Below are 23,648 nucleotides of genomic sequence, written 5' to 3' on the forward strand. Positions count from 1 at the left end.
AGAGAAGTAGGATGATGAAGAGTTGTAGATGTCTGTATAAGCATGTATGGAGGAGGTGGAAGGTGCTAATCTTGCTTTATTGCACTCTTGAAGGACCCCAGACAGAAAAGTTTAGGGTACTATAACTGTAAGGGGCCCTATTTTAACCGTGTTAGTGCAACGGCAAGCGCAGCGTGTTTAGGTGCACGGACTGTGTGGGCATCTCCGTGCACACCTGTTGTTTTGGTTTCAAAGCAGACTGATTGACTGACTTTCCTGCTTTAACCTCATTAAACATTATTGTCTGTGCCAATTTTGGTTGGAGAGTGTTTAATTGAAATAAATTGACAACCAAAACACAATAACTGTCTTTGCGATGCTTCACTTGAACGAACCTCCCACCTGTGCAGCGTGCGCTCTGTGCTGGCCGTCACCAAAATACCACACAGATGCGCCAAGTGAGTTTCAAAGTCAGGAAAACACCAAACAGTCAGAGCTCTGCTTGCGCTGGTCGTTGCACCTCCACAAAAATACGGCCCCTAATCATGTCATAACCATATTTGGTACAGAAATGAATGATTCATGTGATAATAAAACCAAGTAAAAACTGTTAAAGACAAAGTTTTGGAGCACAAGTGTTGATCAGTAAATCCACTACAAACGGTGGTGTATGTTGTGTGCACGCCCACGTGTGCGTCTGCTGCGTACGTCTGTTTGATTGGGAGTGGGCGGGAGATAAAGACATGTGCTTTAGCAGTCCGCTGACTTGTGGTTTTCTCCGTCTTGCTTGGACAGAGGAGACCTGGCCTCCGTCATTTCCTCTCCTTCCTCTCCGCTGCTGCCGCTACTTTGTTCCGGATAAACCACCACACAGAACTTCTGGCCCACGTACGTCATCTTATCTGGAAGAAGAGAGCGACACATGGGTTTAGACTGGCTGGCTGAAGATTTTTTTTTATTGGAATTTAAATTAGATCTATGATTAATTATTTATTTTCTTGCTAAGACTTAGATAAGAAGATCGATACCACTCTTATGTTTGTGCGTTAAGTATGCAGCTAGAGCCAGGAGGCTTAGTTCAGCTTAGCATAAAGACTGAAAGCATGACTTTATGTTTAGTACATGTAAAACATTTCACCCATGACACAGAAAACATGCCCAAAACAGCCTCCGATAAGCCAACTTACTAACGAAGGTGTCAAAGCACTGTGGCTTATTGTCCCAGTAGACTCCCAGGAAATAGACGGGGACGCCTGTGAGCATGATGGCCAGGCCGATGCCGCACACCACGGGCTCAGAGTAAAGGGAGAAGATGAGCAGGAAGGCCCAGAAGATGAGGTAAATGACCGGCCATATCAGGCTGATCTGGAAGAAAGAACAAAGGAACGTTTTTTCACACTCGTGGAGAGTATTCAGTTCAGTATTTTCTCTCTCTTTAAATATGCAAATGATCTATTCTTGCTGTTATACTCTCCAGTCCTCTATTCTTAATTCATTCTGTATCAGTAATAGTTCTCTGCAGTGGATTTGTAATCCTGGGTGAATTTAACAAACAAATGTTGCAGCAGACTTTATGGCTTTGAAACTGCATTTATGTTTTATACAAGTCTTTTCTGAAAAACACAAAAAAAACACTCTAGATGCCAGCAACATCAATGACTTTGAGCCAGTTTCCATATATTTAAAAAACTACTTTTTACTACCTTCAGACTTTACGGGCTCCATTTCTGTTTGCCCAAAAATTTCTACCTGACTTACATGCCAAAAAAAGCACTGAGACGGCTCTCCTCAAAGTGATAAATTATACCAGAAAAACATCTATTTTAATACCTCTAGATCACTGTAATGCACTGTTTGTGAAACACAGTGTATTGCACCTTTTTGCATGAAATTAACTATATAAATAAAGTTTTTTACAATTATTATTGTTATAATGAGACAACTAACAAAGCTCAAATACAGCCCTAATCTCCTGAGCCTGAATATAAGCAAATCCTTCAAAAAAAGGACCAAAAGTGATTAAACAAAAGACAGTGAACAGGTACCACTAACTGATATCATTTGACTAACGTGAGGCATTAACACCAAAAACATACCTTGATCGGCCGGTGCATGTTAGGCTCTTTGAAACGCAGGACAATCTGCCCGGCGACAGTGACTCCGTAGAAGAGGTAGTTGATGAAGCCCACATAGTTGATGAGCGTGTACATGTCACTGGTGCACAGCATGAGCAGGGTGGACAAACACTGAGGGGGAGGAGGAGAAAAGGAAGGTCAGAGACAGTTTGTGGTTTGTCTGCAGCTTTATTATTTGTCATGATGCAGCTTTTTTAGTCTTGTTGGGTTTAACTAAGTCATTATCTGAGGGAGATACTGTAATATGAAGATGTGTGGTGGTGAGATCAGGCGTAGTACTCACCGTGAAGAGCAGAGCCGGGATGGGAGTGCAGCGTTTCACATGAATCATGGCCAGCAGACTGGGGAGGTGTCCCTCTCTGGCTCCAGCAAAGAACAATCTGTGACAGACAGAAAAAAAAAAAAATCATACACTGTATTTGTGTCTACAGCACATCCACATATTATATGATGAAAATTTAAGACTAGAGGGGGGGCTTATGGAGAGGTTTTAGATGAGGATGCCAAGGAAATAGGAAATTGTTTCCTCCAAGCTATGAATTATTGTGAGTTTAAAAGGCTTAAAATGTTAGTTAATAATTACAGTTTCTGTCTCATTGCTCCAAATACATATCTGGTGGACTGTAAAGACTTAGATAGATAGCATATTCACTGCAGTAGCAGCTGTTAGCAGCCGGTGCCCAACCCACACATGGTAGATCCCACATATTGGCTGTTTTTGGTTGTTAATATCATCAAAACCCTTGGCAGTAGAGGCAGGAGTTTGGCTTTATTTGATAGAATACAGATGCAAATCAGACAAAAAATATGGATTCACTGTGTATTCTCAAGCCAAGACACCGAATATTACCTCTGTACACATCATAAATCTGACATATTTATGATATTTCAGTTTGTACAAGGTGACACATAGAATCATAAAATGAGCTCTTGAAAGTCAGTCTACTTCTAGTTACGTGGCACTGCACCAAACCCTGAAAAAAAAAACAGTTTGAGCCACGTTTGAAAGTCGCAAACAAGCCGACTAACCGTGAAGATGTGAAGAGGGAACCGTTGACTCCCCCAAAGGTGGACAGAGCCACAGAGATGGGCATGATCCACTGCATGACGCCCAGCAGCTTCTCACCAAACGTCTGGGATGGAGGAGCGAGAGGATGAAGGTTAGAAGGTGGATGAGAAAGAGACACACAGGCAGATGTTTAGATGTTTATTTCTACATGTTTTTTTAGTTTTTTCACTTTGAATGAGGTATAAAAGGTATCAACAAACTGTGCAGTAATATGGACCAAATGTACCACTAGAGGGCGACAGAGTCATTCTACTATCAAGGTGTGTGTGTGTTTGATTGACGTCACGGGATCAACCTGCATCACAGCCGGATCTACTCACCACGGCAACAGCATTTGAGGCGAGAAGCTCCTGCGGACTCATTGCCGTGACGTAGGCGATGTTGGCAAAGACGTAAACGAAGGTCACGAGGGGGATGGAGATGAAGATAGCGCGAGGAAGGTTCCTGGAGACAATAAAAAAGAACAAATGTTTAGTCGAAAGAAGAACGGGGAGGAGAGCTAAAAAGAAGGAGAGAGAGGAGGGGATTTAGAGAAGGAAATTAAACTGGTACCTAAGGGGAGGTTACTGAACTAAATATCTATTAAATTAAAAGTAGGGATTTAAAAAAAAGAAGGCAGAGGAAATGAAGAAATAAATCACTTTATACAGCGAGACATTGTTCTAGATGAGGGGCCAGACATTGGGAATGACAGTGAGAATTTCTCTCATGCTAAGTTAAATAAATATCAGAGAGCTTTAACAAAAAGGATCAGGGATTAAACCGAGAAGCTTAGTCGGTATGCGACTGCTAATCAGTGAAATAGCTAAAAGCAGCTTTTAAATCAGCCATATTCTAATAGCAAGGAGCCATTCGGGACTGTGGGAAGGTGGGGTTTTTTTTCTGAGCACAACAGCAAAACATTTCTGGACACATGAGAGGCAAAAAGAGGGAACGTACACATAGGGGTCCACCAGCTCCTCCGTGACGTAGTTGAGGAAGTTCCATCCTCCATAGGCAAAGGAGCCTTGTAGGAAGGCTAAGGCTATCAAACCCACATCATACTCCTGGAAGGGCTCGAAGGCGTTGGCTGGCTCCAGCCAGTAGTACTCTCCTGCAGGTGGGGAGGACGATAATTAGGCTCTATATTTAGTTCGAGGCAACATTTTGGCACAGAAGTTAAGGAATGTTTTGTATTTTACGCAATCAAGAACATCCATGCTGTTCATTATTTGTAGAAATATCATCAAATAGTCTTTTAATCTTCCTTTCCCAATATAGCCATCTCTTAAATTCAGGATTCTCTTTGTTCCTGATGTAAATTTGAATGCCTTTCCCTTAACTAAGTAGGTCTGTTCTTGATCATTTCGCCCTCGTTTGCTAATGTTGTTTTTTTGCTGAGGGGGTAAACAAACTATTTTCCACTAAAGTTGGGCTTGCTGTAAAGAAAGCCAGCTGAAATCCATCACCTGATGCATTCAATGTGTGCGAAACAAGCTGTAAAAGACGTTCGCCAAATCCAAGTAAGATAATTTGTTTTGTAAAATACACTGCAATCTCAGAATTAATCAAATACTCTGTTTGGGGTAAATGTCTAAATCATCTGTGATCTTTGGGAAGCTTCTTTCTTTCTCTTTTGTCATTACATTTTTCAGAAATCCCATGACGAGGCATGTTTTCCAGAGAGCATTAATGTATGTCTGCCCTGCTTTCTCACACACCGTCCCGTCCCTCATATATGACCTAAAGTCTCCCAACAAATCAGCCAATGACTGAGCTCTTCATTATCTTCTGGCACATAAATCCCCGTTTTGTTGTTTCAGGGGCCTAGTCTCTGTGGCCCCTGTAATAACTGGCCCTCAGCCATGTTGTGACTGCAAACCCACAGAGGCGGGCCGATATTAGCGATGTGAGTTTTAACCGGAGGGCCCCAGCAACTCACTGACCCCTGCAGCGACCACGGGGAGTCTATACAGTCCCGAATGACTGAGGATGTCCCCGGTGACCGCGAGTATGTGCGAGAGAGCGAGTGCTTTTCAGACAGAGGCAGAGAAACCGCCAGACGCAGGTGGAATGTAGGATGTATGGCGTCTGTAGGCTTACCCTTGCAGATCTGCACGATGCCCATGATGATGATGAGGGCGAGGGCCAGCAGCTTGCCGGCTGTGAAGATGTCCTGCACTCTGGTGGCCCACCTCACGCTGGAGCAGTTCACCCATGTTAGCAGCACTAGACACACAAAAACACCATAAAAAACGAGTTAGTGCTTAATTCATAGAACCTTAAAGTCCAAAAAAACACTCACTTCCTTTAAAATCCAGTTTTTAAGTGACTTTCAGTTGCTAAAATCATCTTGTTCCACATATTGTGTGACATTATCACATATTTTTTTTGTATTTTAAGCTTGCTACAACTTTTTTTTTTTATAAATGCACCATTTAACCAGATGTTTTACATGTCATGTGCATCATTTTATGCAAATTGCCCCCAAATTTAGCCTGACATTTTGGTATCTTTATAAGTTTTGGGATTTCTACTATAATTTAAAACTAAATTCTGCAGGTTTGAATAATGTTTAGCTGCACAACTTTGGTTTTGTACTGACGGTTCCTAAGAGGTCGATGACATTAAAACTAACATGCTGCAATACTTTCTAGGCAACATGCAGTCACTGGTTTATGTGTTTATTGCTTTTATTGGTCTTGTAAAACAACGGTCATTGCATCGTTTGTAGTAGTAGTACTCTATAAATTGCCCAAGAGAAGAAGAAGTTATGAAATTGTTTTTTTTTGCCGCTGATAAACCTGTAAGGACGTTAGAGTTCAAGTTAACAGCCTTGAGGTGAACCGATGTCACGTCAGTGAAAGGAGAAAGTTTAAAAGACGCACATCTGAGCACGCGTGTGATTTGTGATGTGTCTTAATGATGATGAAACGAGGCAGCGACCTTTGACTGTGCTGCTGTGTCGCTGTTATCTCTCACACCTAATGTCGCACTTGCAGCAGGCAGTGTGGTAGGTTTTCTTTTGAAGCACTGCAGGTATTTTCCCATTCAAACATAATAATAAATCCATCTCTCAAATCTAGAAACTGTAGGAAAACCTATTAATGTTAAAGAGTTTTATTCATATTTTATACAGAGAAAAGCTCTGAAAAAAGCTAGATTTTAATACATTATTTCCTTTCTTAATTTGTAGAATACTGTGCACATTTGTTACATTTTGGATACAAGTTTTTAATGTTTTCAGTATGGACAACATCATTTCTAATTAACAAAGAAAAGGAGATTTCATGTCAGGGTTTGTTGATTTGATAAGACAAGATATATGCAAACAAGCCTGCCATGCTTGAGAAATTACCAGTAAATTACAAGCTAATTGAGTTTGACAGTGATGGATAAAGTCCTAGTCTGATACTTTAGATTCTCTTTATAATGTTTTATACACCAAACTCCACCTATATGGCATTTAGAATTTTTAAAAAAAACCAAGCCCTAACCAGTTTTTGTAAATGCTGTTCGACACACTTCAACTTGAGGCTGACCTGACAGACAAAGATAATGGATTTGATCTGTACTGCTGGGTACAACAGGCCAGTGGGTTCAGGCCAATAGGGTGCCATTAAATAATGGGCCTGTTTGACTCTGTGGGATTAAGTTCATCACATTAAATAACTCTGAGCTGAGCTGTCACTGCAGGAGATGAGGGCAGATGCACATGAACAGACATGCACCGCTATGCACATACATGTACACATGTAGACATCAGTGTATAGATGGTTTCCACATGCACGCACACACACACGCACACACACACAAACGAAGAGACACACAGGTGCACAAAATAAGGTTTGCAGGCTGGGCTTGTTTGCAGTTGTTGTGGAGAGGTTTATGATGTTTTTTAGGTTGATTGGTAGGTGTTTTATGGAGGGAAAGGGGGGAAAGGAATTAAACTGCCTGGGTGACTCACAAACAAAATTACTGCAACAGACAGAACAAGAGTTGTGGTTAGGGCGAGAGCCGCAGAAAAAAACAGGAAATGAGACAATATGTGCATGCAAGTCAGCTTACGAGTTGATTTGTGTACTATACAAACACACACACACAGTCAGGATGAACTAAAACACAACTGACTGATCCTCACGAAGCTCTGAGTAAACACGTCTTAAACCTCTTAACTCAACCACCAGTAAACAGACTTGTTTTAGGAATCTTTCACTTCAGCATTACAGTAACAGCGTGTGCCGTCCGACGACCCCTCTTTGTTGATTGGCAGGCTCCGAGTAAACACCTGAAGGGACATTCTTATAACTGCAGAGCTCCGGGGCTGCTCAGCTGTCTGTAAGCTGAGTATACAAAATGTAATGTTATGTATGTGGTGGGTGTGAGGAACTTGCTGAGTTAACTACAAGCTTGCTGGAAATTATGACAGAGCTATGACCTTGCACGCTGCCATCTGTAGGAAGAGACGGACCCCAGGGAGAATCCCCCCGCAATGTTTTTTGAAACGGTACACCTTGGAAAACCTTTTGTCCTGCAGACCAGTCTGGCTGGATTTGTAAGTAAATAAGTAAGATTATATCCTACATACTATTGTATAATATCATGCAAGGGTCACATTTTGGAAATCACAGGAATGTCTCATCACTGAAGCAGATAAACACATGCATGCAGCCCCCACAAACAACAAGAATGACATCAGAGTTGAGGGGGAAACAGCTAACCTCTCACCCACTTTTCCCCTGAACAACAACAGAAAAACAAGGATAAACCATCTTTTAAAAAAAAAAAAAAAAAAAAAAAAAAGACCCAGCAAGTCAGGTCTTTTTGCTGAAAGCTGCCTGACAACATCTGTCCTACTGACTCCAGAGAGACGCTAGATCACCCTGCTGGCTCAGCCAATCAGAAACCTTTTCAGAATCAAAACAGACCAGAGTTAGGCAATAAAATGACTGCTAGCAGTTCTTGTCAGAACTAAGCACTTTTTGCTCTAAGGCGTTCATGAAAGTGGGACAAGAAGACAGGTAAATGTAGGTCAATGTGTCTATAATGCAAACAAAAACACTATGAAGTATTCAAAGAGCGCAGAGCTCCGACAAGGTTGGACTATGTTGTTAATGTGTTATTACCACTGCCAAAGAGGTTGTGTTTAAGTGAGGAGGATCAGATTTCAGTCAAGTTTACTAGACAGTTAAGCCATGAGGAGAAGTCATTAGTTTTTCATGTGGATAGGACCCAAAAGCTCAACTAGGTGGGCATTTATTGGGCACTTTACGTTTTCACTTATTATCAAAATCATTGCAGCTCTACTTAAATGCATTACGCAGCTACCGCATTCAGATGACAAATCAAATCTGTCAAAATGTTTATAGCAGAGGCAATTAAATAGAAGCTCTCATGGTTCACAGAGTACAAGTGTGTTTGTGCATGCCTTTGGAAAGTGAGGTTTTTACATTGTCAAGCCAAACATGGCAGCCAACTGGGCCCATCTGCCAGTGAACAGCATGTCGCAGGACATCACGGGTGCATTCCAACTCCAGGAAAAAAAAAACCCCTTTCGAGAAGATGAATCTAAAAAAATCTGATTGTAGGCTACACAGGGGCACATAGTGGCAACCTTGAGATGCCCAAACAAAACCCTAATGACAGCTGGCATTACCATTCATTATCCGCTGAACTGCGCTTCTGCATGACAGCTCCAGCTCCACCAGCTCCTGTTTTTCTCTAGCTGACATGGACACTCACCTACTTTAGTTAGGAGGGACATGACAAAACTGGTTTCCTTTGTAACCTTCAGGACACTTTTTCTCTCCTTTTTTCTCCCTTCTCTGCTAATCGAAAGCATTTAGTTGTGATTTAAAAACAGTATCCCCTCTAAAGAAGGCTACAGCTGTCATATTTAGCTCACTAAAGCCAGTGACCATGGAAAACATCTTAGTGCTGGTGTTTATTTGACAAGTCAGATTAGAGTATTATCAGATAACACTCTTAAGTTTGAAATCGTACACAAGGTTTGCTCAACATTGACACACGCAGACAATGAACACACTCATTCCCGGTGTCTCTCTCGCTGTCTGAAGTCTGCCCGTAGTATTTGACCAGTGCGTGTGAAGTTTGTCGAGGGATTCAAATCAACAACTGTCATGTCAGCGCCAACACATTTATCCATTTGTCTCCTCGCACATTCGCCGCTCCTCCAGCCACTCTGCTATCTCTTTTATTCTCTGTTTTTCTGACGTGACCTCTAACTGTGGGTTAAATAACAGAGGAGCTTCAGAAGAGGACAGCGACCGACACGAAACCGGATAAATCGAGCCATAATTCAGCCAATCTGTGACTGCTTTAAATATCTGGTGAATTATAGACAGCTTTGATGATGTAACTACAACCAACAAAGCAAATATACGACTACAGTGGAACATCTGCTTCAATGTTCAGCACCCATTTACTACCCACCAAACCACTTGTGTACCCATTTCTTTAGGGTGAATGACGCTGATTCCCATATGTTTTTCATCTTTTTTTACAGTTGGATTAACTGGCAGGTTTTCAGCTTTTGAGCCTGTCCCAACAAGTATACTCAACAACAATTCTTTAGGTTATCTCCACTCCTTTATCGCTCCATAATCAAAACTGATCCAGAGAGGAGTCAAAGCTTCTAGCTGGTTCACCAGGAGAGGGTATTTTTAAAGAAAAGAACTTTTGATGTGTAAAATGTTTTCTTATATGGGGTATTTTTATTTCCAAGTGATATCTTCCTTATGTCATCTTTACATAACCCTCTAGGGATCTCCAGATTGTGAGATTAAGTGGATGTATCATGCACATTTCTAGGTCTATATTTATATTCTTGGCCTCTACTGGAATATCTTTGCATGATTTACAGTTAAAAAAAACTCCTTATTTATCTTATACTGGCCCTTTATGCAACCCCTCAGTTCAGCCTCTGTCTGAAACAGGCCGTTTTAGCTCCTGTGTCTTTAAGGCCCTCTTCTCGATGAGCCCAAAACTTCCAGTGGCTCCGGAGGCTACGTAAACAAACAGTAGTAGTGGGATTTCGCTTTTTGTAAACTTCTCAGGTCAGCAGTGAACAACGTGAACAACACGCGGGACAACTTTGGCAACAAAGGCTACTGAACGGATGGCCGTTTGTGAGCATGCATGAAAAATCTGACGCCATCACAAGGAGGAAGTAGAGGTAACATTGCAAACAAGGTGGCTGGCTTTTGACTTGCAGGGAGCGTTTTTACATACGTACACCTCAAGTTTTGGACTTTTGACCATGTTTAACATAAACATGCGACATCATATCAGGATAAAAATAACAAAAATCATGATAGAACATAAAAAAATAAACATATTCTGCTACAAAAATTATTTATTCTTTCTGACTTTTCTCCAATATTTGCTTCTTTATTACGAAATACTGTAGTATTTAGTGGAGCATGACTTTTTGGACATATGCAACCTGCAACAAGGCCAAGGGGTCACGAGTAAGCAGGTAAGAGAACTTATGTTTAACACTGATCCAAGAATACTGGACTGTATTATTTTAAACAAATCAAACTAGTTTTGCTCATTTTTCGTAAATGTATTAACTCTCTTAAGCTTCAGCCCTCTCATACAGAAGTCAAGAGGGCTGTCGAAGCATGTTTAAACATTAAAGTCAAGAGACGGAGAGCAGTTTCCCTCGAGGGGAATACAGTTGAAGCTCACACTGCTGACTTGACAAAACAGACAGAACAGAAAGGGAAACCTTAGGTGACGCAAGGGTTAAGTTACTGTGACTGTTAAGATTGTGCTAAATCCCCTTGATAATTATTCCTTGTTATGACCATTACACACAGCTGGCACATCCCCAATACTGGTTTAACAGGTATTGCACGTATTGTAAGAGACGCTGTGGTTTTAAAACGAAAACTCTTGAACTGTTTGAGGTATGCTCTTCGTTAAGAAACATGTTTGTGTGTGTGTGTGTTGGTGTGACCGTGTCACTCACAGAGGCAGATGGCAGCCAGCAGGCGCAGGCCGTTCTCTGGTGGAAAGCAGGTGGGAAAGAGGGGCTGCAGGACGTAGTTGGAGAACGTCAGCGCGATCACAGCCTGGTTCGTCGGGTAGATCACCAGCACGGCGATCCATAGACGCAGGAACCTGGGACACAAGCGAGGGAGGGTGGCACGGTTACAAACGCAGGCGTGGGAGGAACAGCAGGACGTTAGGATCAAATACGGCGTACAGAAGCACACACAGGAGGAAACACATTACTACAGCACATATATACATCCTCCCATTTACAGGTTGCCATTCAAAGCAGTTTATTTTTGGTCCGAGACGACACAAATGTAAACTTCTATTAATGTTCATATCCTCTGTCGTCAGGCAATAAAAGAGCTTTGTTATTTTACTTTAAAATGTACTTTTGTTTCTGTAAAAACATGCATAAAGTCAATAAATCGATTCATGTTTTGACAGTACACTTGTATTATTTATCAAGCAAATATCCTTTCTGCTTTTCTTCTTTTGCTTTCATTATTTATATCATTTTAAAATGGAATTTCTTTGGGTTTTGGACTGTTGAATAGTCATAAAAAGAAATAAGAAGAGGTCGACATAGTTTAGCATGTAAGATTATACATGCTAAAGTATTTTTAAAAATTGTCAGATTAATCAACAATGTGAATAATTATCTTGCAGCTCTAAACGTCATTGTATAACCAGCCAAAATTATGAATATGAATTTGGTGTTTGAGTCCTTTCTCTATGTGATTCTATAACAAAGACATCCTTTCTTTTAGAAAATACAATTTAATACCACTTTCAATCAAAACAGATCAATCAAAATGTTTAAAAAAATCAACTGAAAGTGGGCATGACTTAAAAGATTAACTCGTTTTACTCCTACGCCCAGTACAAGGAACAACTCCAACAGTCCATCAGCTTAATCAGTCTTTCTGTGCTGTAGATGACAGATGGGTGATTTTTCTAAAAAAAATACACTGACACAAACACACATGTTCACTGTGTTAGAAGCTGACAGGATGAATCGTACTATACTTGTCAATAGCAACGTGGATGGTCAGCGGAGCCACACTAACAGACAAATACAGGCGGGAAAGAAGGGAGAACGAGAGGAGGAGGGAGCTCGGGTTTAGCCGGTGTGATGTAGGAGAGACCAAGCGTGCGGATTTTCCACCAAATTCCTCGAAAGCTTATAGAGGGATCATTACACCCGACTGCGTTAATGGAATTGTGTCTCGCTGGAATGTGTGTGTGTGTTTAATGTAAAAAACGTAGATTCAAACGCAGGTCCGAGCTGCTTGAAGCATCTGAGTAGACACCAACGTTGTGAAGTAATTTCCCAACATAGGAGGTACTTGATCTATCAATTTCATTTGTTTTACTTACTACATTTTGTGCAACTATTGTACTTTTACTCTTTTAACATATGATAAACTCAGATTATATGATACACTTCTATAGATTAAACAAACAAAAACTCAATAAAAGTCCTAGTATAGCACTTAGTAGTAGTATAGTAGTTGCACATAGCTTCAACATTAAGATGCAGCTTGCAGGTTAACGTATCAATAATTGATAACACTCTTAAAGGAGCCCTTTTGCATAATGCATATTTTCACTCAGTCCAAAATCCAAAGATATTCAGTTTACTATCATAGAAGACTAAAAGAACCAGCAATTATTCACATTTAGGAGGCTGGAACCAGAAGAATATTTGGCATTTTTGCTCCAAAAACGCTTTAAATGATTTATTACTTCTACTATTTTTACTGTACTTCCTCCCTGCACTGGTAGACACACATGAATGATAAGACACATAGTATAACGTATGCAAAAATGAACAGGAGATATCAGCAGGCTCCCTTTAAAATAATTTACATGATAGTTTAACACTATCGCTGCCTACAATCTGTCTCTATACCGCACATTACTTGTGTAACACAACCTTCATTAGACTGACATAACAAAGAGCCTTTGTACTTGAAACATTGTCCATTCAAGTTGTATTTCGAGCGCACACGTTTACGAGCTTTTTCCCCTCTTTCCTACGAACTTGCCTCGGCCCAGCTGTGACGAAGTGATGCAAGTATTTCCGTCGCTCCAGTTATTGACTTACTCACACGACCAAACCCCTCCCACGCCCACCTACACACACATAGGGATAAAAGGAGCAGGACAACAAAAACAAACACCTCTTGAATTAAGTTTATTTCTCCGAGACAGAGGGCACAGGGAAGCGGCGTGGCCCCCCACCCCCCCACAACACTTCAAACCGAGCATCTGAAGCAACGAACAACAAAGTCTCTGGAGGTAAAAGTTCACTGATGTGTATTGATAGCTACTATACAAAGGGACAAAAACAATCATTGGCTGTTTTGTCTGGGTGAATTCCTCTCCCGAAATACCCTAATAATATGTATCCTTGTGATAGTTGAAAAAAACAATGGTCTAATCTGTGTTTACAGTCTGGGCAAAGTGTGTGTGTGAAATCTATGGTAACAAACGATATTGTTTTACTAGGAAATTAACTTAGCATGGTTCCCAAGCGTTTACTGTAAGCGCTACTACCTTAAAGCTAACCGTTACCATTCATGGATGAATGGAAGAAGGCGGCGGACTTCCAGGAAAGTAAATTGAGAAGCAGCAGCAGTTTGTAATTCTGACTTACAAACTGAAACGACTTTGTGTCTGCGTGTGTGTTCATGCAGCTGGTTTAATATTGTTCTGCTACATCTACCTTCTTCTTTCCTTCACTACCAGCTAAAGACCCCCTGCTTTAGATCAAGATGTCTGACCTACATCAGCAGGCTCATCCACCAGGATAAAGAGAGGAATCTAGACATGCTGGTATGCTCACCTAAATCCTTGTCAAATTAACTTTGATTGTTGGGGAGGCCCCCTTCTTCTTGAAAACTGGGTCATATACTTCACAGACAGTACGTTTGACCAGGGGTCGACTGGTGGTTTATCAAACCCTAGTGACCTGAGAGTCAAAAAACACCCATCTGTCCTTAAAAGTGAGGAGGATCTGTGAATATGTGATGCCTCAAAATAACATCGGTTCTTATGAAAAGTAGCTCTTAGCACAGGCACTGACTTCTCTTACTGAAACAACCCCCGAGAAACCACAAACCAGTGATTTCCCGGATGTGGCACATCGAGTAAAGTCTCCTCATTCTTAAATAACTGATTTCCACTGGAATAAATTATGTCAGTCTGCTTTGATGTATTGCACTTAGTGACTCAGATCACACAAATGTTGCATGCTTGATTGTTTCCACTCAGAGCGAGACCACAAGCAGATGACTGAAACCGTCTAGTGTTTGCTCACCCAGCCAGTCCTCCGAAGATGTCCTTGACGTAGGAGTAGTCTCCCCCCGACTTGGGAATAGTGACGCCCAACTCGGCGTAGCACAGCGCCCCAATAGCGGTGATGATGCCCGTGATGATCCAGACGATCAGGGCCAAGCCCACGGAGCTGGCGTTTTCCATCACTCCCTTCGGACTGACGAAGATACCTGAGCCAATAATGTTACCTGTTGGAGGGAGCAGAGAGAGGTTATAGTGTGTGTGAGAACAACTAGAGGTGCAAAGTAGCTTTTTACTTTTAAAAAAATAATCGATTCTGCTTTCACTTCAGTAAATATTCAAAAATGTGTTTCAAATGTTTTTAGCCCATTTTCTACAAATCACCAACCATGCTACTGTTTTATTCTTCTTCTGCTGTTGTTGGCATCCACTGGTTTCCACTCATTTCTGCATATGTGTAAACCATTATAGTGAAAAAGGTGGATAGTGTGCATACCTGGACACATCTAGATAACTAGAGCTGCAACAATTAGTCAATTAACTGATTGATGGAAAACTAATCTGCAACTATTTAGGTAATCAAATATTGATTTTGCCCATTTCTTAAGCTAAAATCCTAAAACTTGGCTGCTTGCAGCTCCTTCAGTGAGAGGACTTAAAGCTTTCTGTGTCATACATGATAGTAAATTGAATATCTTTGGGTTTTGGACTGTTGATCAGACAAAACAAGACATTTGAGGACATGACAATAAAGTCTAAGAAACCTTAATTGGCATTTTTCTCTATAATAATTGGCAGATTAATCAATAATGAAAATAATCATTAGTTGCAGCCCTACACCCAACCCCAGTTGGGTACAGTGAAGGTACAGGACAACGCAATGTTTTAACCAACAAGGTCAAAATGATTTGGTCTTGTTTTTAAAAAAAAATCCATATTGTGAATATGATGTAAATATGTTAAAAAATGTGTGTCTAATATGTTCTGTATGGGCTATGACCTTTTCTTTAGGACTTTCTTTATGTGTTTGTTGCTCCTATATATATTATATATATTTATCTTAATGCAGTTTTACGTTGCATTTGAATCAATCTGCACTTAAACGTCACAATCACACAACAATCGTTGGATTTCACAACACATTCACACACATTTTATGAGTCTGTTAATTGATTTTGAACGTATGGTAACGTAAAATAATAAAACAATACATCACAAACTTTAAAACCCTGCTTTTAAAAATAGAAAGCAAAAGTATACATGATTTGTATTTGGTAAAGTCCTTTACGTTTGCTGCAAATTATACCTCATATAGTCACAGGACTTGACTGTGTGAGTGATTTTCTGTGTTATATTGAAGTCAGGTAACATTACTTCTGCTTGAGTAGGATTTGTCTTTACACCTTCTACCTCTGTGAAAGAGTACGCGTGCTTGTGGGAGGAAGGTTTCAGGGTTACTGCACAATGTGATGCACTATAAAAGGAACTCTACTTTTTCACTGATGACGTACTGCTGAGAGGTTTGTGGGCAGACAGAGGACACGAACAGGAAAACAACGAACTTGAACAGGAAAAAGAATGCAGTCACGAGAAAAGAGTAAGACAGAGACAGACAGAGAGAGAGAGAGAGAGAGAGAGTAAAAATGAGCTTGAATAGTGATGAAGCAGGCGGGCCATCGGGCGAAGCGGAACCTGTAATCTGCTGAGTATGAGATGTAGCAGGACACAGAGTGGGGTGAAAGAGTACAAAGAGGGAGGAGGGATGAGATGCAGAAGGGGGAGAATAATGCCCTGACAGATTCAATGAGCATCAGAGTGCCAGGCAGTTTACACAGAAGCTGAAAGATCGGAGGGACGGACAATTGAGTTCTGGTCCCACATGAAGCCACCCGAGCCTCCGGACGGATTCGCTCCTGTCTGATTGCGCTCTGACAAAGTAGAGGCCGGAGGTCAGGAGCCACCAATCAAGATTCAGCTGACTGTGCTCAGACTGACTGTGTTTGAAACCGGCGGCCAATAAAAAGCGGTCAGGGTCAAAGGTTGAAGGTTTTGGATCATAACTGACATGAATGGATGATAGGCTGAGTGCAATTTTACAGTACAAAAGTCAAAGGTATGAATGATGAAGTGCTGCTATAACTTAAGAAGACAATCAGCGAAAAAAGTTGGAACTGCTTTTATCTTTTGTCGGTAGTATCACTTGCAGTTTTATTTCCAGATAAGTGCATAGTGTGTCAAACTATATCCATTGTAGTGTTGAAACGGTACAACTCATTAACAAAATTTTAAGCATTTCACTAATGGTTTACATCATTTTTTAAGCAAAATTCCACATATCTGCCAGTTCCAGCTTCTTTAATATAGGAATTTTTGCAACTTTTCTCAGTTTTGTATCATATTAAATTGAGTATTTTGATATTTTGTGCAGCAATCTTTATTTTTATAGACCAAACAATTAATCAGTTATCCAAAAGAAATACAAACAATGATGAAAATAATTGTTTGTTGCAGTTTCAAACATTGAATTACTGAATAAATGCACACCAGTCCTCTTTAAGTACTCATTTGAGGAAATGTTGATAAGATAACAATCAAGTGCAAAAACTGCCACTGTGCTAAAAAATACTGAATCTGTAAAAAATCTACAGAAAAATCTGAAAGACTGAAAGAACGAGGACGTGCAAATTTGTTCAACTTTAACAGATTCCACATGCATCATGTGCGAGTGCTGAGGACAACTTATGTAACTCCAGCTGCAGGTAAAAGATAAAAAGATGACAAACATGCCGTCTCTCCCCTGATTACACTGACATTTTTACGGGAGCAGAGGTCTTCAGTTCATGACCTTTGACCTCTGGGGGGAAAGTAGCCCCTATGCATTGACTCAGCACTTTTTGCCTGCTCACATTAAGCCTCAGCAATATGAAAAACTTGGACGACTTATGAGAGGAAAGTAAAAAGGTAACAAGCTGCTTCTGGAGGATTTGAGTGAACTTGACTTTGGGTGCATTTATAAGTGAAAGCAAACGTGTTCACTTGCATGTTGTGTGTTCATGTCATGTGCATCGTCGCACACAAGTGCGTTGAGACATGCTGACTAATGTGGAATCTTCAGGTTTCCTGTTCTTCCTTTTGCCTCCAATCAGGCAAAGGGGGGACAAACTATTGCCAAACACTCTCTCTAAACTTGACCTTCATCTTTGACCAAATGAGTATTTTTTTTTATCAACTTTAGGAAGAAATGGATAAAAACTACTAAAATCTCTTGAGGGAGCCTCCATCATGACGTCTCTTTGTCATGTCTCTGGAGAAAAGCTTCCCCTTTTCTACAAATCTCTGCAGGCCTCAGTTCCCTTACAACAGGATATTTTGATTTCCTACATTGTTATTGGACTGTTGTTTCATAAAGGAAGAGGTTTGGTCTCAGACATGCTCTCGGAGCTGATTTCTGTTCCTCTTGGACTGTTTGATGTCATCTGACAGCAACAGGCCAAGGCTCCATTTCGAACTTCACAGAATGTATTTTTATGGTCTTAGACAGCCGTTGGGTTGTTTTAGGTGCCATTTAGGTTATTTCTAGGATGCCATCTTTTATATGAGTCATGTTAGAACATTTTATTTATGATTTTATAATCACATTAGTGTTTTGTTTTGATGCGGATTAATTCTGATGATTCTACATGCAGATACGCGATACATTTTGTGATGCTATAGAAAACACTAAACCTGCATAGTTTATATTTTGCTTTCTTAATAAGGGGAGTCTAAACAACTCTAAACCTGTGAGAAATTAGTTTGTTAGTTATTTATTTGAGCCTCCATGACACACGATTGGAAGCCATTGCTCAACATCTCACAGCAGCAGCAAACTATGAATATTAACAAGTATATATGTGTATAGTATATATATGTAGTATTTATATATATACATGTGTGTGTGTGTGTTTTTTCACAGCATTATACTATAACTTTTATCAGCCTTTATAAAGCCCAGTAAGATCAGTCCTTGCATTTCCTCCCAGTTATAAATCCCTGTTCAAACAGCCAACAAGCTGAGACAACCTGCTGCTTGGCCCTCATCCAGACCCTCACACACCCTGCAGGCATGTGTGTGTGTGTGTGTGTAAGAATGCTAATAATAAAATCAAGGCTATTAGATATGAAGACAAACTGGGTCGACTCCATCTTTTTTTCTTTTTTTTTTTTTTTTGTATTTTGAATGTAACGGAGGTTCATCAATATTCCTACCAATTTAAGGATTTTTGCCTCTGCAGCACAATTCAGTTTTTAAACGACAAGAAGCTGAACTGGATATTTAATTAAAGTGATGTAAATTTGAGTCTGTGCAGCAATTACATTCCAAAAGAAATGGAGTGGAGCCGAGCTCAGACATGGCTAAGCCAGGCAGGCTAATAAAACAGCATTACCAGGGTGGGGCCTTCTTCCAAGTGGCCAAAAGTTCACTTCTAATCCCAATTCCTGGCTTTGCACGTTTTTCTTTTAATTTTATGTGTGTGTGTGTGTGTGTGTGTGTAAGTGATAAATGTCTGCACTGTACAATAGGCCATAAAACTGTTTGATGTCCTCGTGTGTTCGGATCTTTTCATGGAAACCCAGCGGGGCATGTTCATGAAGCCAAGGATCAGACGCGCGGCTGAGACCAGTCACCTGACCTCACGTCTCTCCCTCTCTCTCTCTTTCTTGCACATGACAGTGTGAGCTGAGCAAGCATGAATGAGCGGCTTGACTTGGTCAAGGAAGAAAGCCCCGGCAAAGAACAGTCTGGTGACTATACCAAGGTTTATGGACTCTGGACGGCCATAAAGATCCTTTAAGACGACATTGCCAGCTTAACTCTAGACCCTGTTTCTAAATAATAGGCCTAAGTATGAATAAAAGGAGATTAAAGTCATTAAATTATCTAAAAGTTACAGTGATAAGAGAAAGAAGATGGCAGCGTGTTAATTTCTGACTTAAATGAGGCGTTTTATAGATCATAAATGATGAGTCAATATTTGCAATCATCTCAGGACATGATCATTGCCCTTAACTTGATGCGCCAGATGGTTTATAACACAGAACTATATGAGAAGTTGTCTTTGGCAACTGGCACTTTGAACAAAATACACGGCAGGTTATTGGATCCGCCTATCGCCGTCCATCACCATCTTACTTTACGAGGCAGCTGGTTTCACGAGATCGTGTCAGAGTCCTCACAGGACGCTGATACAAGTGTATAACTTGAAGCCTGACAAGATGGATTCTCGTGTGATCTTGTGATGTCGTGATCTCGCGAAATCCAGCTGCATCGCAAGGTAACACTGCCCTGGAAAGATGTGAAATTTCAATATCAACATCAATAAAAATGTGTATAAATGAAGTTTAAAGGTAGCTTTGCTTCAAAGCTTCATACAGCAGTGCAGTGATAAGGCTGTTCCAGTGCAGCCTCAAGGATTTAGATAGTAAGTTAGAAACCGAAGAGGAACAAAGTCTTCTGAGAAACATTTCAGTAGCAAAGCTGCTCTTCATCTTTGCCTCTCTCTCTCTCTCTCTTGCTCTCTTTTTTCCCATCTTGTATCAAATCTCTTGGGAATTCCCGCGTGCACACGCTCTCACTCTCTCCCCCCCCACCCCCCTCTTCTTTCCTCCTGTTACCGTGGAAACACATGAATGAATGAGTCATCCCCTCCCTTCCCTTCATCCCGTCAAGGTCAAAGAGAAAGACCACACACTGTCCTGACCCACCTGGACAAATCTGCACCATATTTCATCCCTCTGTGTGTGTGTGTGTGTGTGTGTGTGTGTATCGATCTGTCGTCTGATGGTGTTATCTCGATGTGCTTGTCGTCTGTGTTGAATGAAAATGACCACTCTCTCTGCCCTTGACTGGCCTTTGTGCAGCTATTTATTAGTGCTATTTACCCCCATTATGTAGATAATGTCAAGGTTTCAAAGCTGAAAGTTAACTGATTGTACTTTAACCATAAAATAAAGTAATCTGTGATACTGATAGTGCTGCTAAACAGTTTTTGATTTTTAGACTGACAGTAATAATGCAGCATAAACACGCCTCACATCTGTTATCTTGTTACACTGTCTGTATAAGTTCAAACACATTTAAAAAAAAAAAGCATTTTCTATACAGTGTAATCTGTAAAAATCACACTCAATCTCATGCACTGAAGGTAAATTCCTGACATACACATGTCATGCATGTCAGTTAATACTGAAAATAAATTAATGTTCATGCTGAAATGTCACAATGCCACTCAGGAGATACTGAGGGAAAGTGGTGACTGTGCACGTGCTGCCGGGTGAACGTCAGTATCTCTATCTTTACGATGAAAGTCAGCCATGTTTAGATTATGCATTATCATGATCTATCACTTCAAAACATGAATATAGGTATGAAAAGTTCATTCTACCACTGAAATATTGCAGGTAAATTAAATTTTATTGGCCCACATTCCTATTTCAACAATGCAATTAAAGCTGTATCTCTCTGTCAAAGCCACTAAAACCCACCCAGCATGTACTTAATGGCAAATACAGGAGCTGAAGGCCAATTTGTGACATGCTGCCACTGTAGTCCAAGTAAGTCATGTGAGCCTACAAATTGCTTTGAATGTGCTAATCCTCTCAGCATCAGAGATGAGTGAGGGTGACGACATCATCATCGCTGGCCGGGCGACACAGAAATGATGAAAGCTTCCACTGATTAACGGCTGCAGCAGAGTGAGAAGTTGCTGGCTTCATTTTTAAAAGAGTTACTGTTAAGACCAAACCGGTGTGACATATGTGTGTGTGTGTGTGTGTGTGTGTGTGTGTGTGTGTGTGTGTGTGTGTGTGAGTGTGTGTGTGTGTGTGAGTGTGTGTGTGTGTCCAGTTTGGGGCAGGACACACCTTTGTGCCATCCTGATTTCTACTTGAGCAGTGCAAGCAGGCATTTATGGTGTCCTTTTTAAAAGGAATAATGTGTGTTTTATTCCAAACTAGTTGCACACATATGTCTGAATGTATACAGAGAATAAGCACATTATCAATTCTGTAATTTACTGACTGCGTGAACGCACAACATCTTTATCTTGGGTTACCCACATATTCATCATAAACTTTATGTTCCTCATTTACTAAGTGTTGGAAAATGATCCCAGAGCATCATGCATACCTTAGTAAGGACTGACTGAAACACAGGTGGCTCTACACAGTCCTTCTCCATCTTATTTATCCTTTTCTCTCTCTGTTTTCTCACTTTTACGCTCGAGCACATAACTTTCTCAGACTGTGATGTATTAAAAGGCAGCGTGGGTGTGTGGAGTTGAATTATTGTGTGGTTAAAACCATATGGCAGATGCTCTAGTAGACGTGACAATAGCGCAGACTTACCAACAATAATACCGCAGGCGCTCACAAGCCCGATCTCCTTCTTGAGCGCAACTCCTCCTCCGGACTCCTTCTCACCGGCAGCATCCTTGGCAGAGCCGGACGTGCTGCCTCGCTGTCTTGGACCGTCCGTCATGTTGATGGCTGGACTTGGGCTACCCGGCTTTTTTTGGCTGTCTTCTCTTCCTCCCGCAGCTCTCCCTGTGCGCTTGTCTCGCGTTGAGCTCGAGCGTCTCCTTGTGCGTAAAAACTACGTTGACCGACACGTGCTGCACTTATCTGATGAGGAGTTGTTATTGCGTTGTCAGCAACTTGTGACAATGAAGGGTTTTTCTTTTCAAAAATAAGGCAAAAAATGGAGAAAACAAGGGTGGGAAATGTAAAAAAATATATATATGTATGTATGTAAGTGCAGCTGTTGAATGCCTGTTTTCACTTCACGGTGCAAAATCCGATTTGCAGCTGCAACGTTTTGTCGAAACACAGTTGACAACCAATTGACTCTTGTAGTGGTGCCTGCTGGTGTCACAGGTGGTGCCACAGGTCGCACTTTAAACGCACGTCAAGTCCGGTTATGGAGCCAAACGCGCATATTCCACTGGCACTCCGCCAAAGTGAGGAAAGGAAATAACTTAAGTCTCTCACTTCTCTACTTCTGAGGTCATGAGCAAAAAAGCTCTCTCTCTCTCTCAAAAAAAACAACAAACAACAACAACAACAACAACAACAAAAACAAGCTCTCAGTGTTTCCTTGTTCCAGGTGTGAGGTGAAGAGACAAAAGCATCCTCTCTGCGCGCAACCACGAGCGCTCCGGCAGTGGACGAAAAAACAAGACTTTTAAAAGTCCTTCAGGTTTGTCTCGTGTACATCCGACCTGCGTTTAGCTTGGACGAGAGAGGTTGTATTTGAGTAAATATACATGTTCTCCCTCATATGAGTTAATGTAGCGCCGCCCCCTTTCTGCCTCCCTCTCCACCTCCTTCGACGCTGAGCTTGTTTTTCCTCCTTCAGCCTCTCCAGGACCCTCCCTCCTCATTTTTTTCTCCCCCCACCCCCCTCCTCCTCTCCCCTCCAACCATCAGCTGTTCCTCCAAATTCTCTCCTGCTGCTGCACTGTACACCTTCCACATACATACAGAAACCCTTCCCCTCAAAAGGGCAGCAGCTTATGGTGGAAAACAAGCCTTCCTTTTCTTTCCATCCTCTCTCGCCTTTTGTTCACACAGTAGCACACACAACACACTCTCACTCACTCTTTATTATTCAAGATGCAGCAGGAGCCACAGTCTAAATTTAGCCCTCTCATCGTGACATCACTCCTCACTCTGCATGCTGCAAGACCGCTGGTGTGCTGACACCCAACATGTGTATGTTCACATATAGGATGAAATAGTAGACTCCATATATAGTGTTGTTACAAGTCGTGCTGCTAGTATTGGTTGTTATTTCCTGAGTAAAAATGCATCTAACTTCTACTTTACCTTTTCAGGAGGCGATTTTAACCCACTTTGACCCAACATAAAGACAAAAAATGAGTCTTTAATAAAGATTTCTGTCTGTGGTTTCTGGCCACACAGTGAAAACAGGAGTGGGATCATTTCTGCTTTTTTACCGTGAGAATGAACCTCACCAACATGCAAATGTTTGCTCCGTATACTAAATATCCTCTTTATACTGTGGCCTTTATCTTCTCCCTGATGTGCGACCAGGTGTTTTTGTGTACACACACAAGTCTACTGTCCACGCCGGGAAACTTAACAGCAGTTAGAGAAGCTTC

General features: G+C 41.1%; 1 protein-coding gene across 2 annotated transcripts; it reads right to left on the reverse strand.

Moving 5' to 3' along the window:
* Nucleotides 1-287: 287 nt before the first annotated feature.
* On the reverse strand, nucleotides 288-22,780 carry slc7a8a (solute carrier family 7 member 8a). Of its 2 annotated transcripts, XM_042402050.1 has the most exons (11): nucleotides 21,874-22,780; nucleotides 14,510-14,714; nucleotides 11,159-11,310; nucleotides 5,266-5,391; nucleotides 4,123-4,276; nucleotides 3,504-3,627; nucleotides 3,144-3,247; nucleotides 2,398-2,494; nucleotides 2,076-2,225; nucleotides 1,167-1,344; nucleotides 288-881 (listed from the first exon to the last, which is right to left on the reverse strand). In XM_042402050.1, the coding sequence occupies exons 1-11, from the start codon at nucleotides 22,004-22,006 to the stop codon at nucleotides 730-732; spliced, it is 1,575 nt and encodes a 524-aa protein (XP_042257984.1). In that variant the 5' UTR covers nucleotides 22,007-22,780; the 3' UTR covers nucleotides 288-729. The 2 variants fall into 2 exon arrangements, with proteins under 2 accessions (XP_042257984.1, XP_042257985.1); XM_042402051.1 differs by lacking the exons at nucleotides 4,123-4,276; nucleotides 11,159-11,310; nucleotides 14,510-14,714; nucleotides 21,874-22,780 and having other exon boundaries at nucleotides 5,266-5,381.
* Nucleotides 22,781-23,648: the final 868 nt, after the last annotated feature.

This window comes from Thunnus maccoyii, chromosome 22, assembly GCF_910596095.1.
Source record: "Thunnus maccoyii chromosome 22, fThuMac1.1, whole genome shotgun sequence".
NCBI lineage: Eukaryota > Metazoa > Chordata > Actinopteri > Scombriformes > Scombridae > Thunnus > Thunnus maccoyii.

Coding starts and splice junctions, on each gene's coding strand:
- slc7a8a (XM_042402050.1), bottom strand. CDS start 22,006: ATGACGGACGGTCCAAGACAGCGAGGCAGCACGTCCGGCTCTGCCAAG. Junction 5,392..11,158: donor GCTGGCTGCCATCTGCCTCT/GTGAGTGACACG, acceptor TTGTGTGTCTAG/TGCTGCTAACATGGGTGAAC. Junction 2,226..2,397: donor TCCCGGCTCTGCTCTTCACG/GTGAGTACTACG, acceptor CCTCCCCCTCAG/TGTTTGTCCACCCTGCTCAT.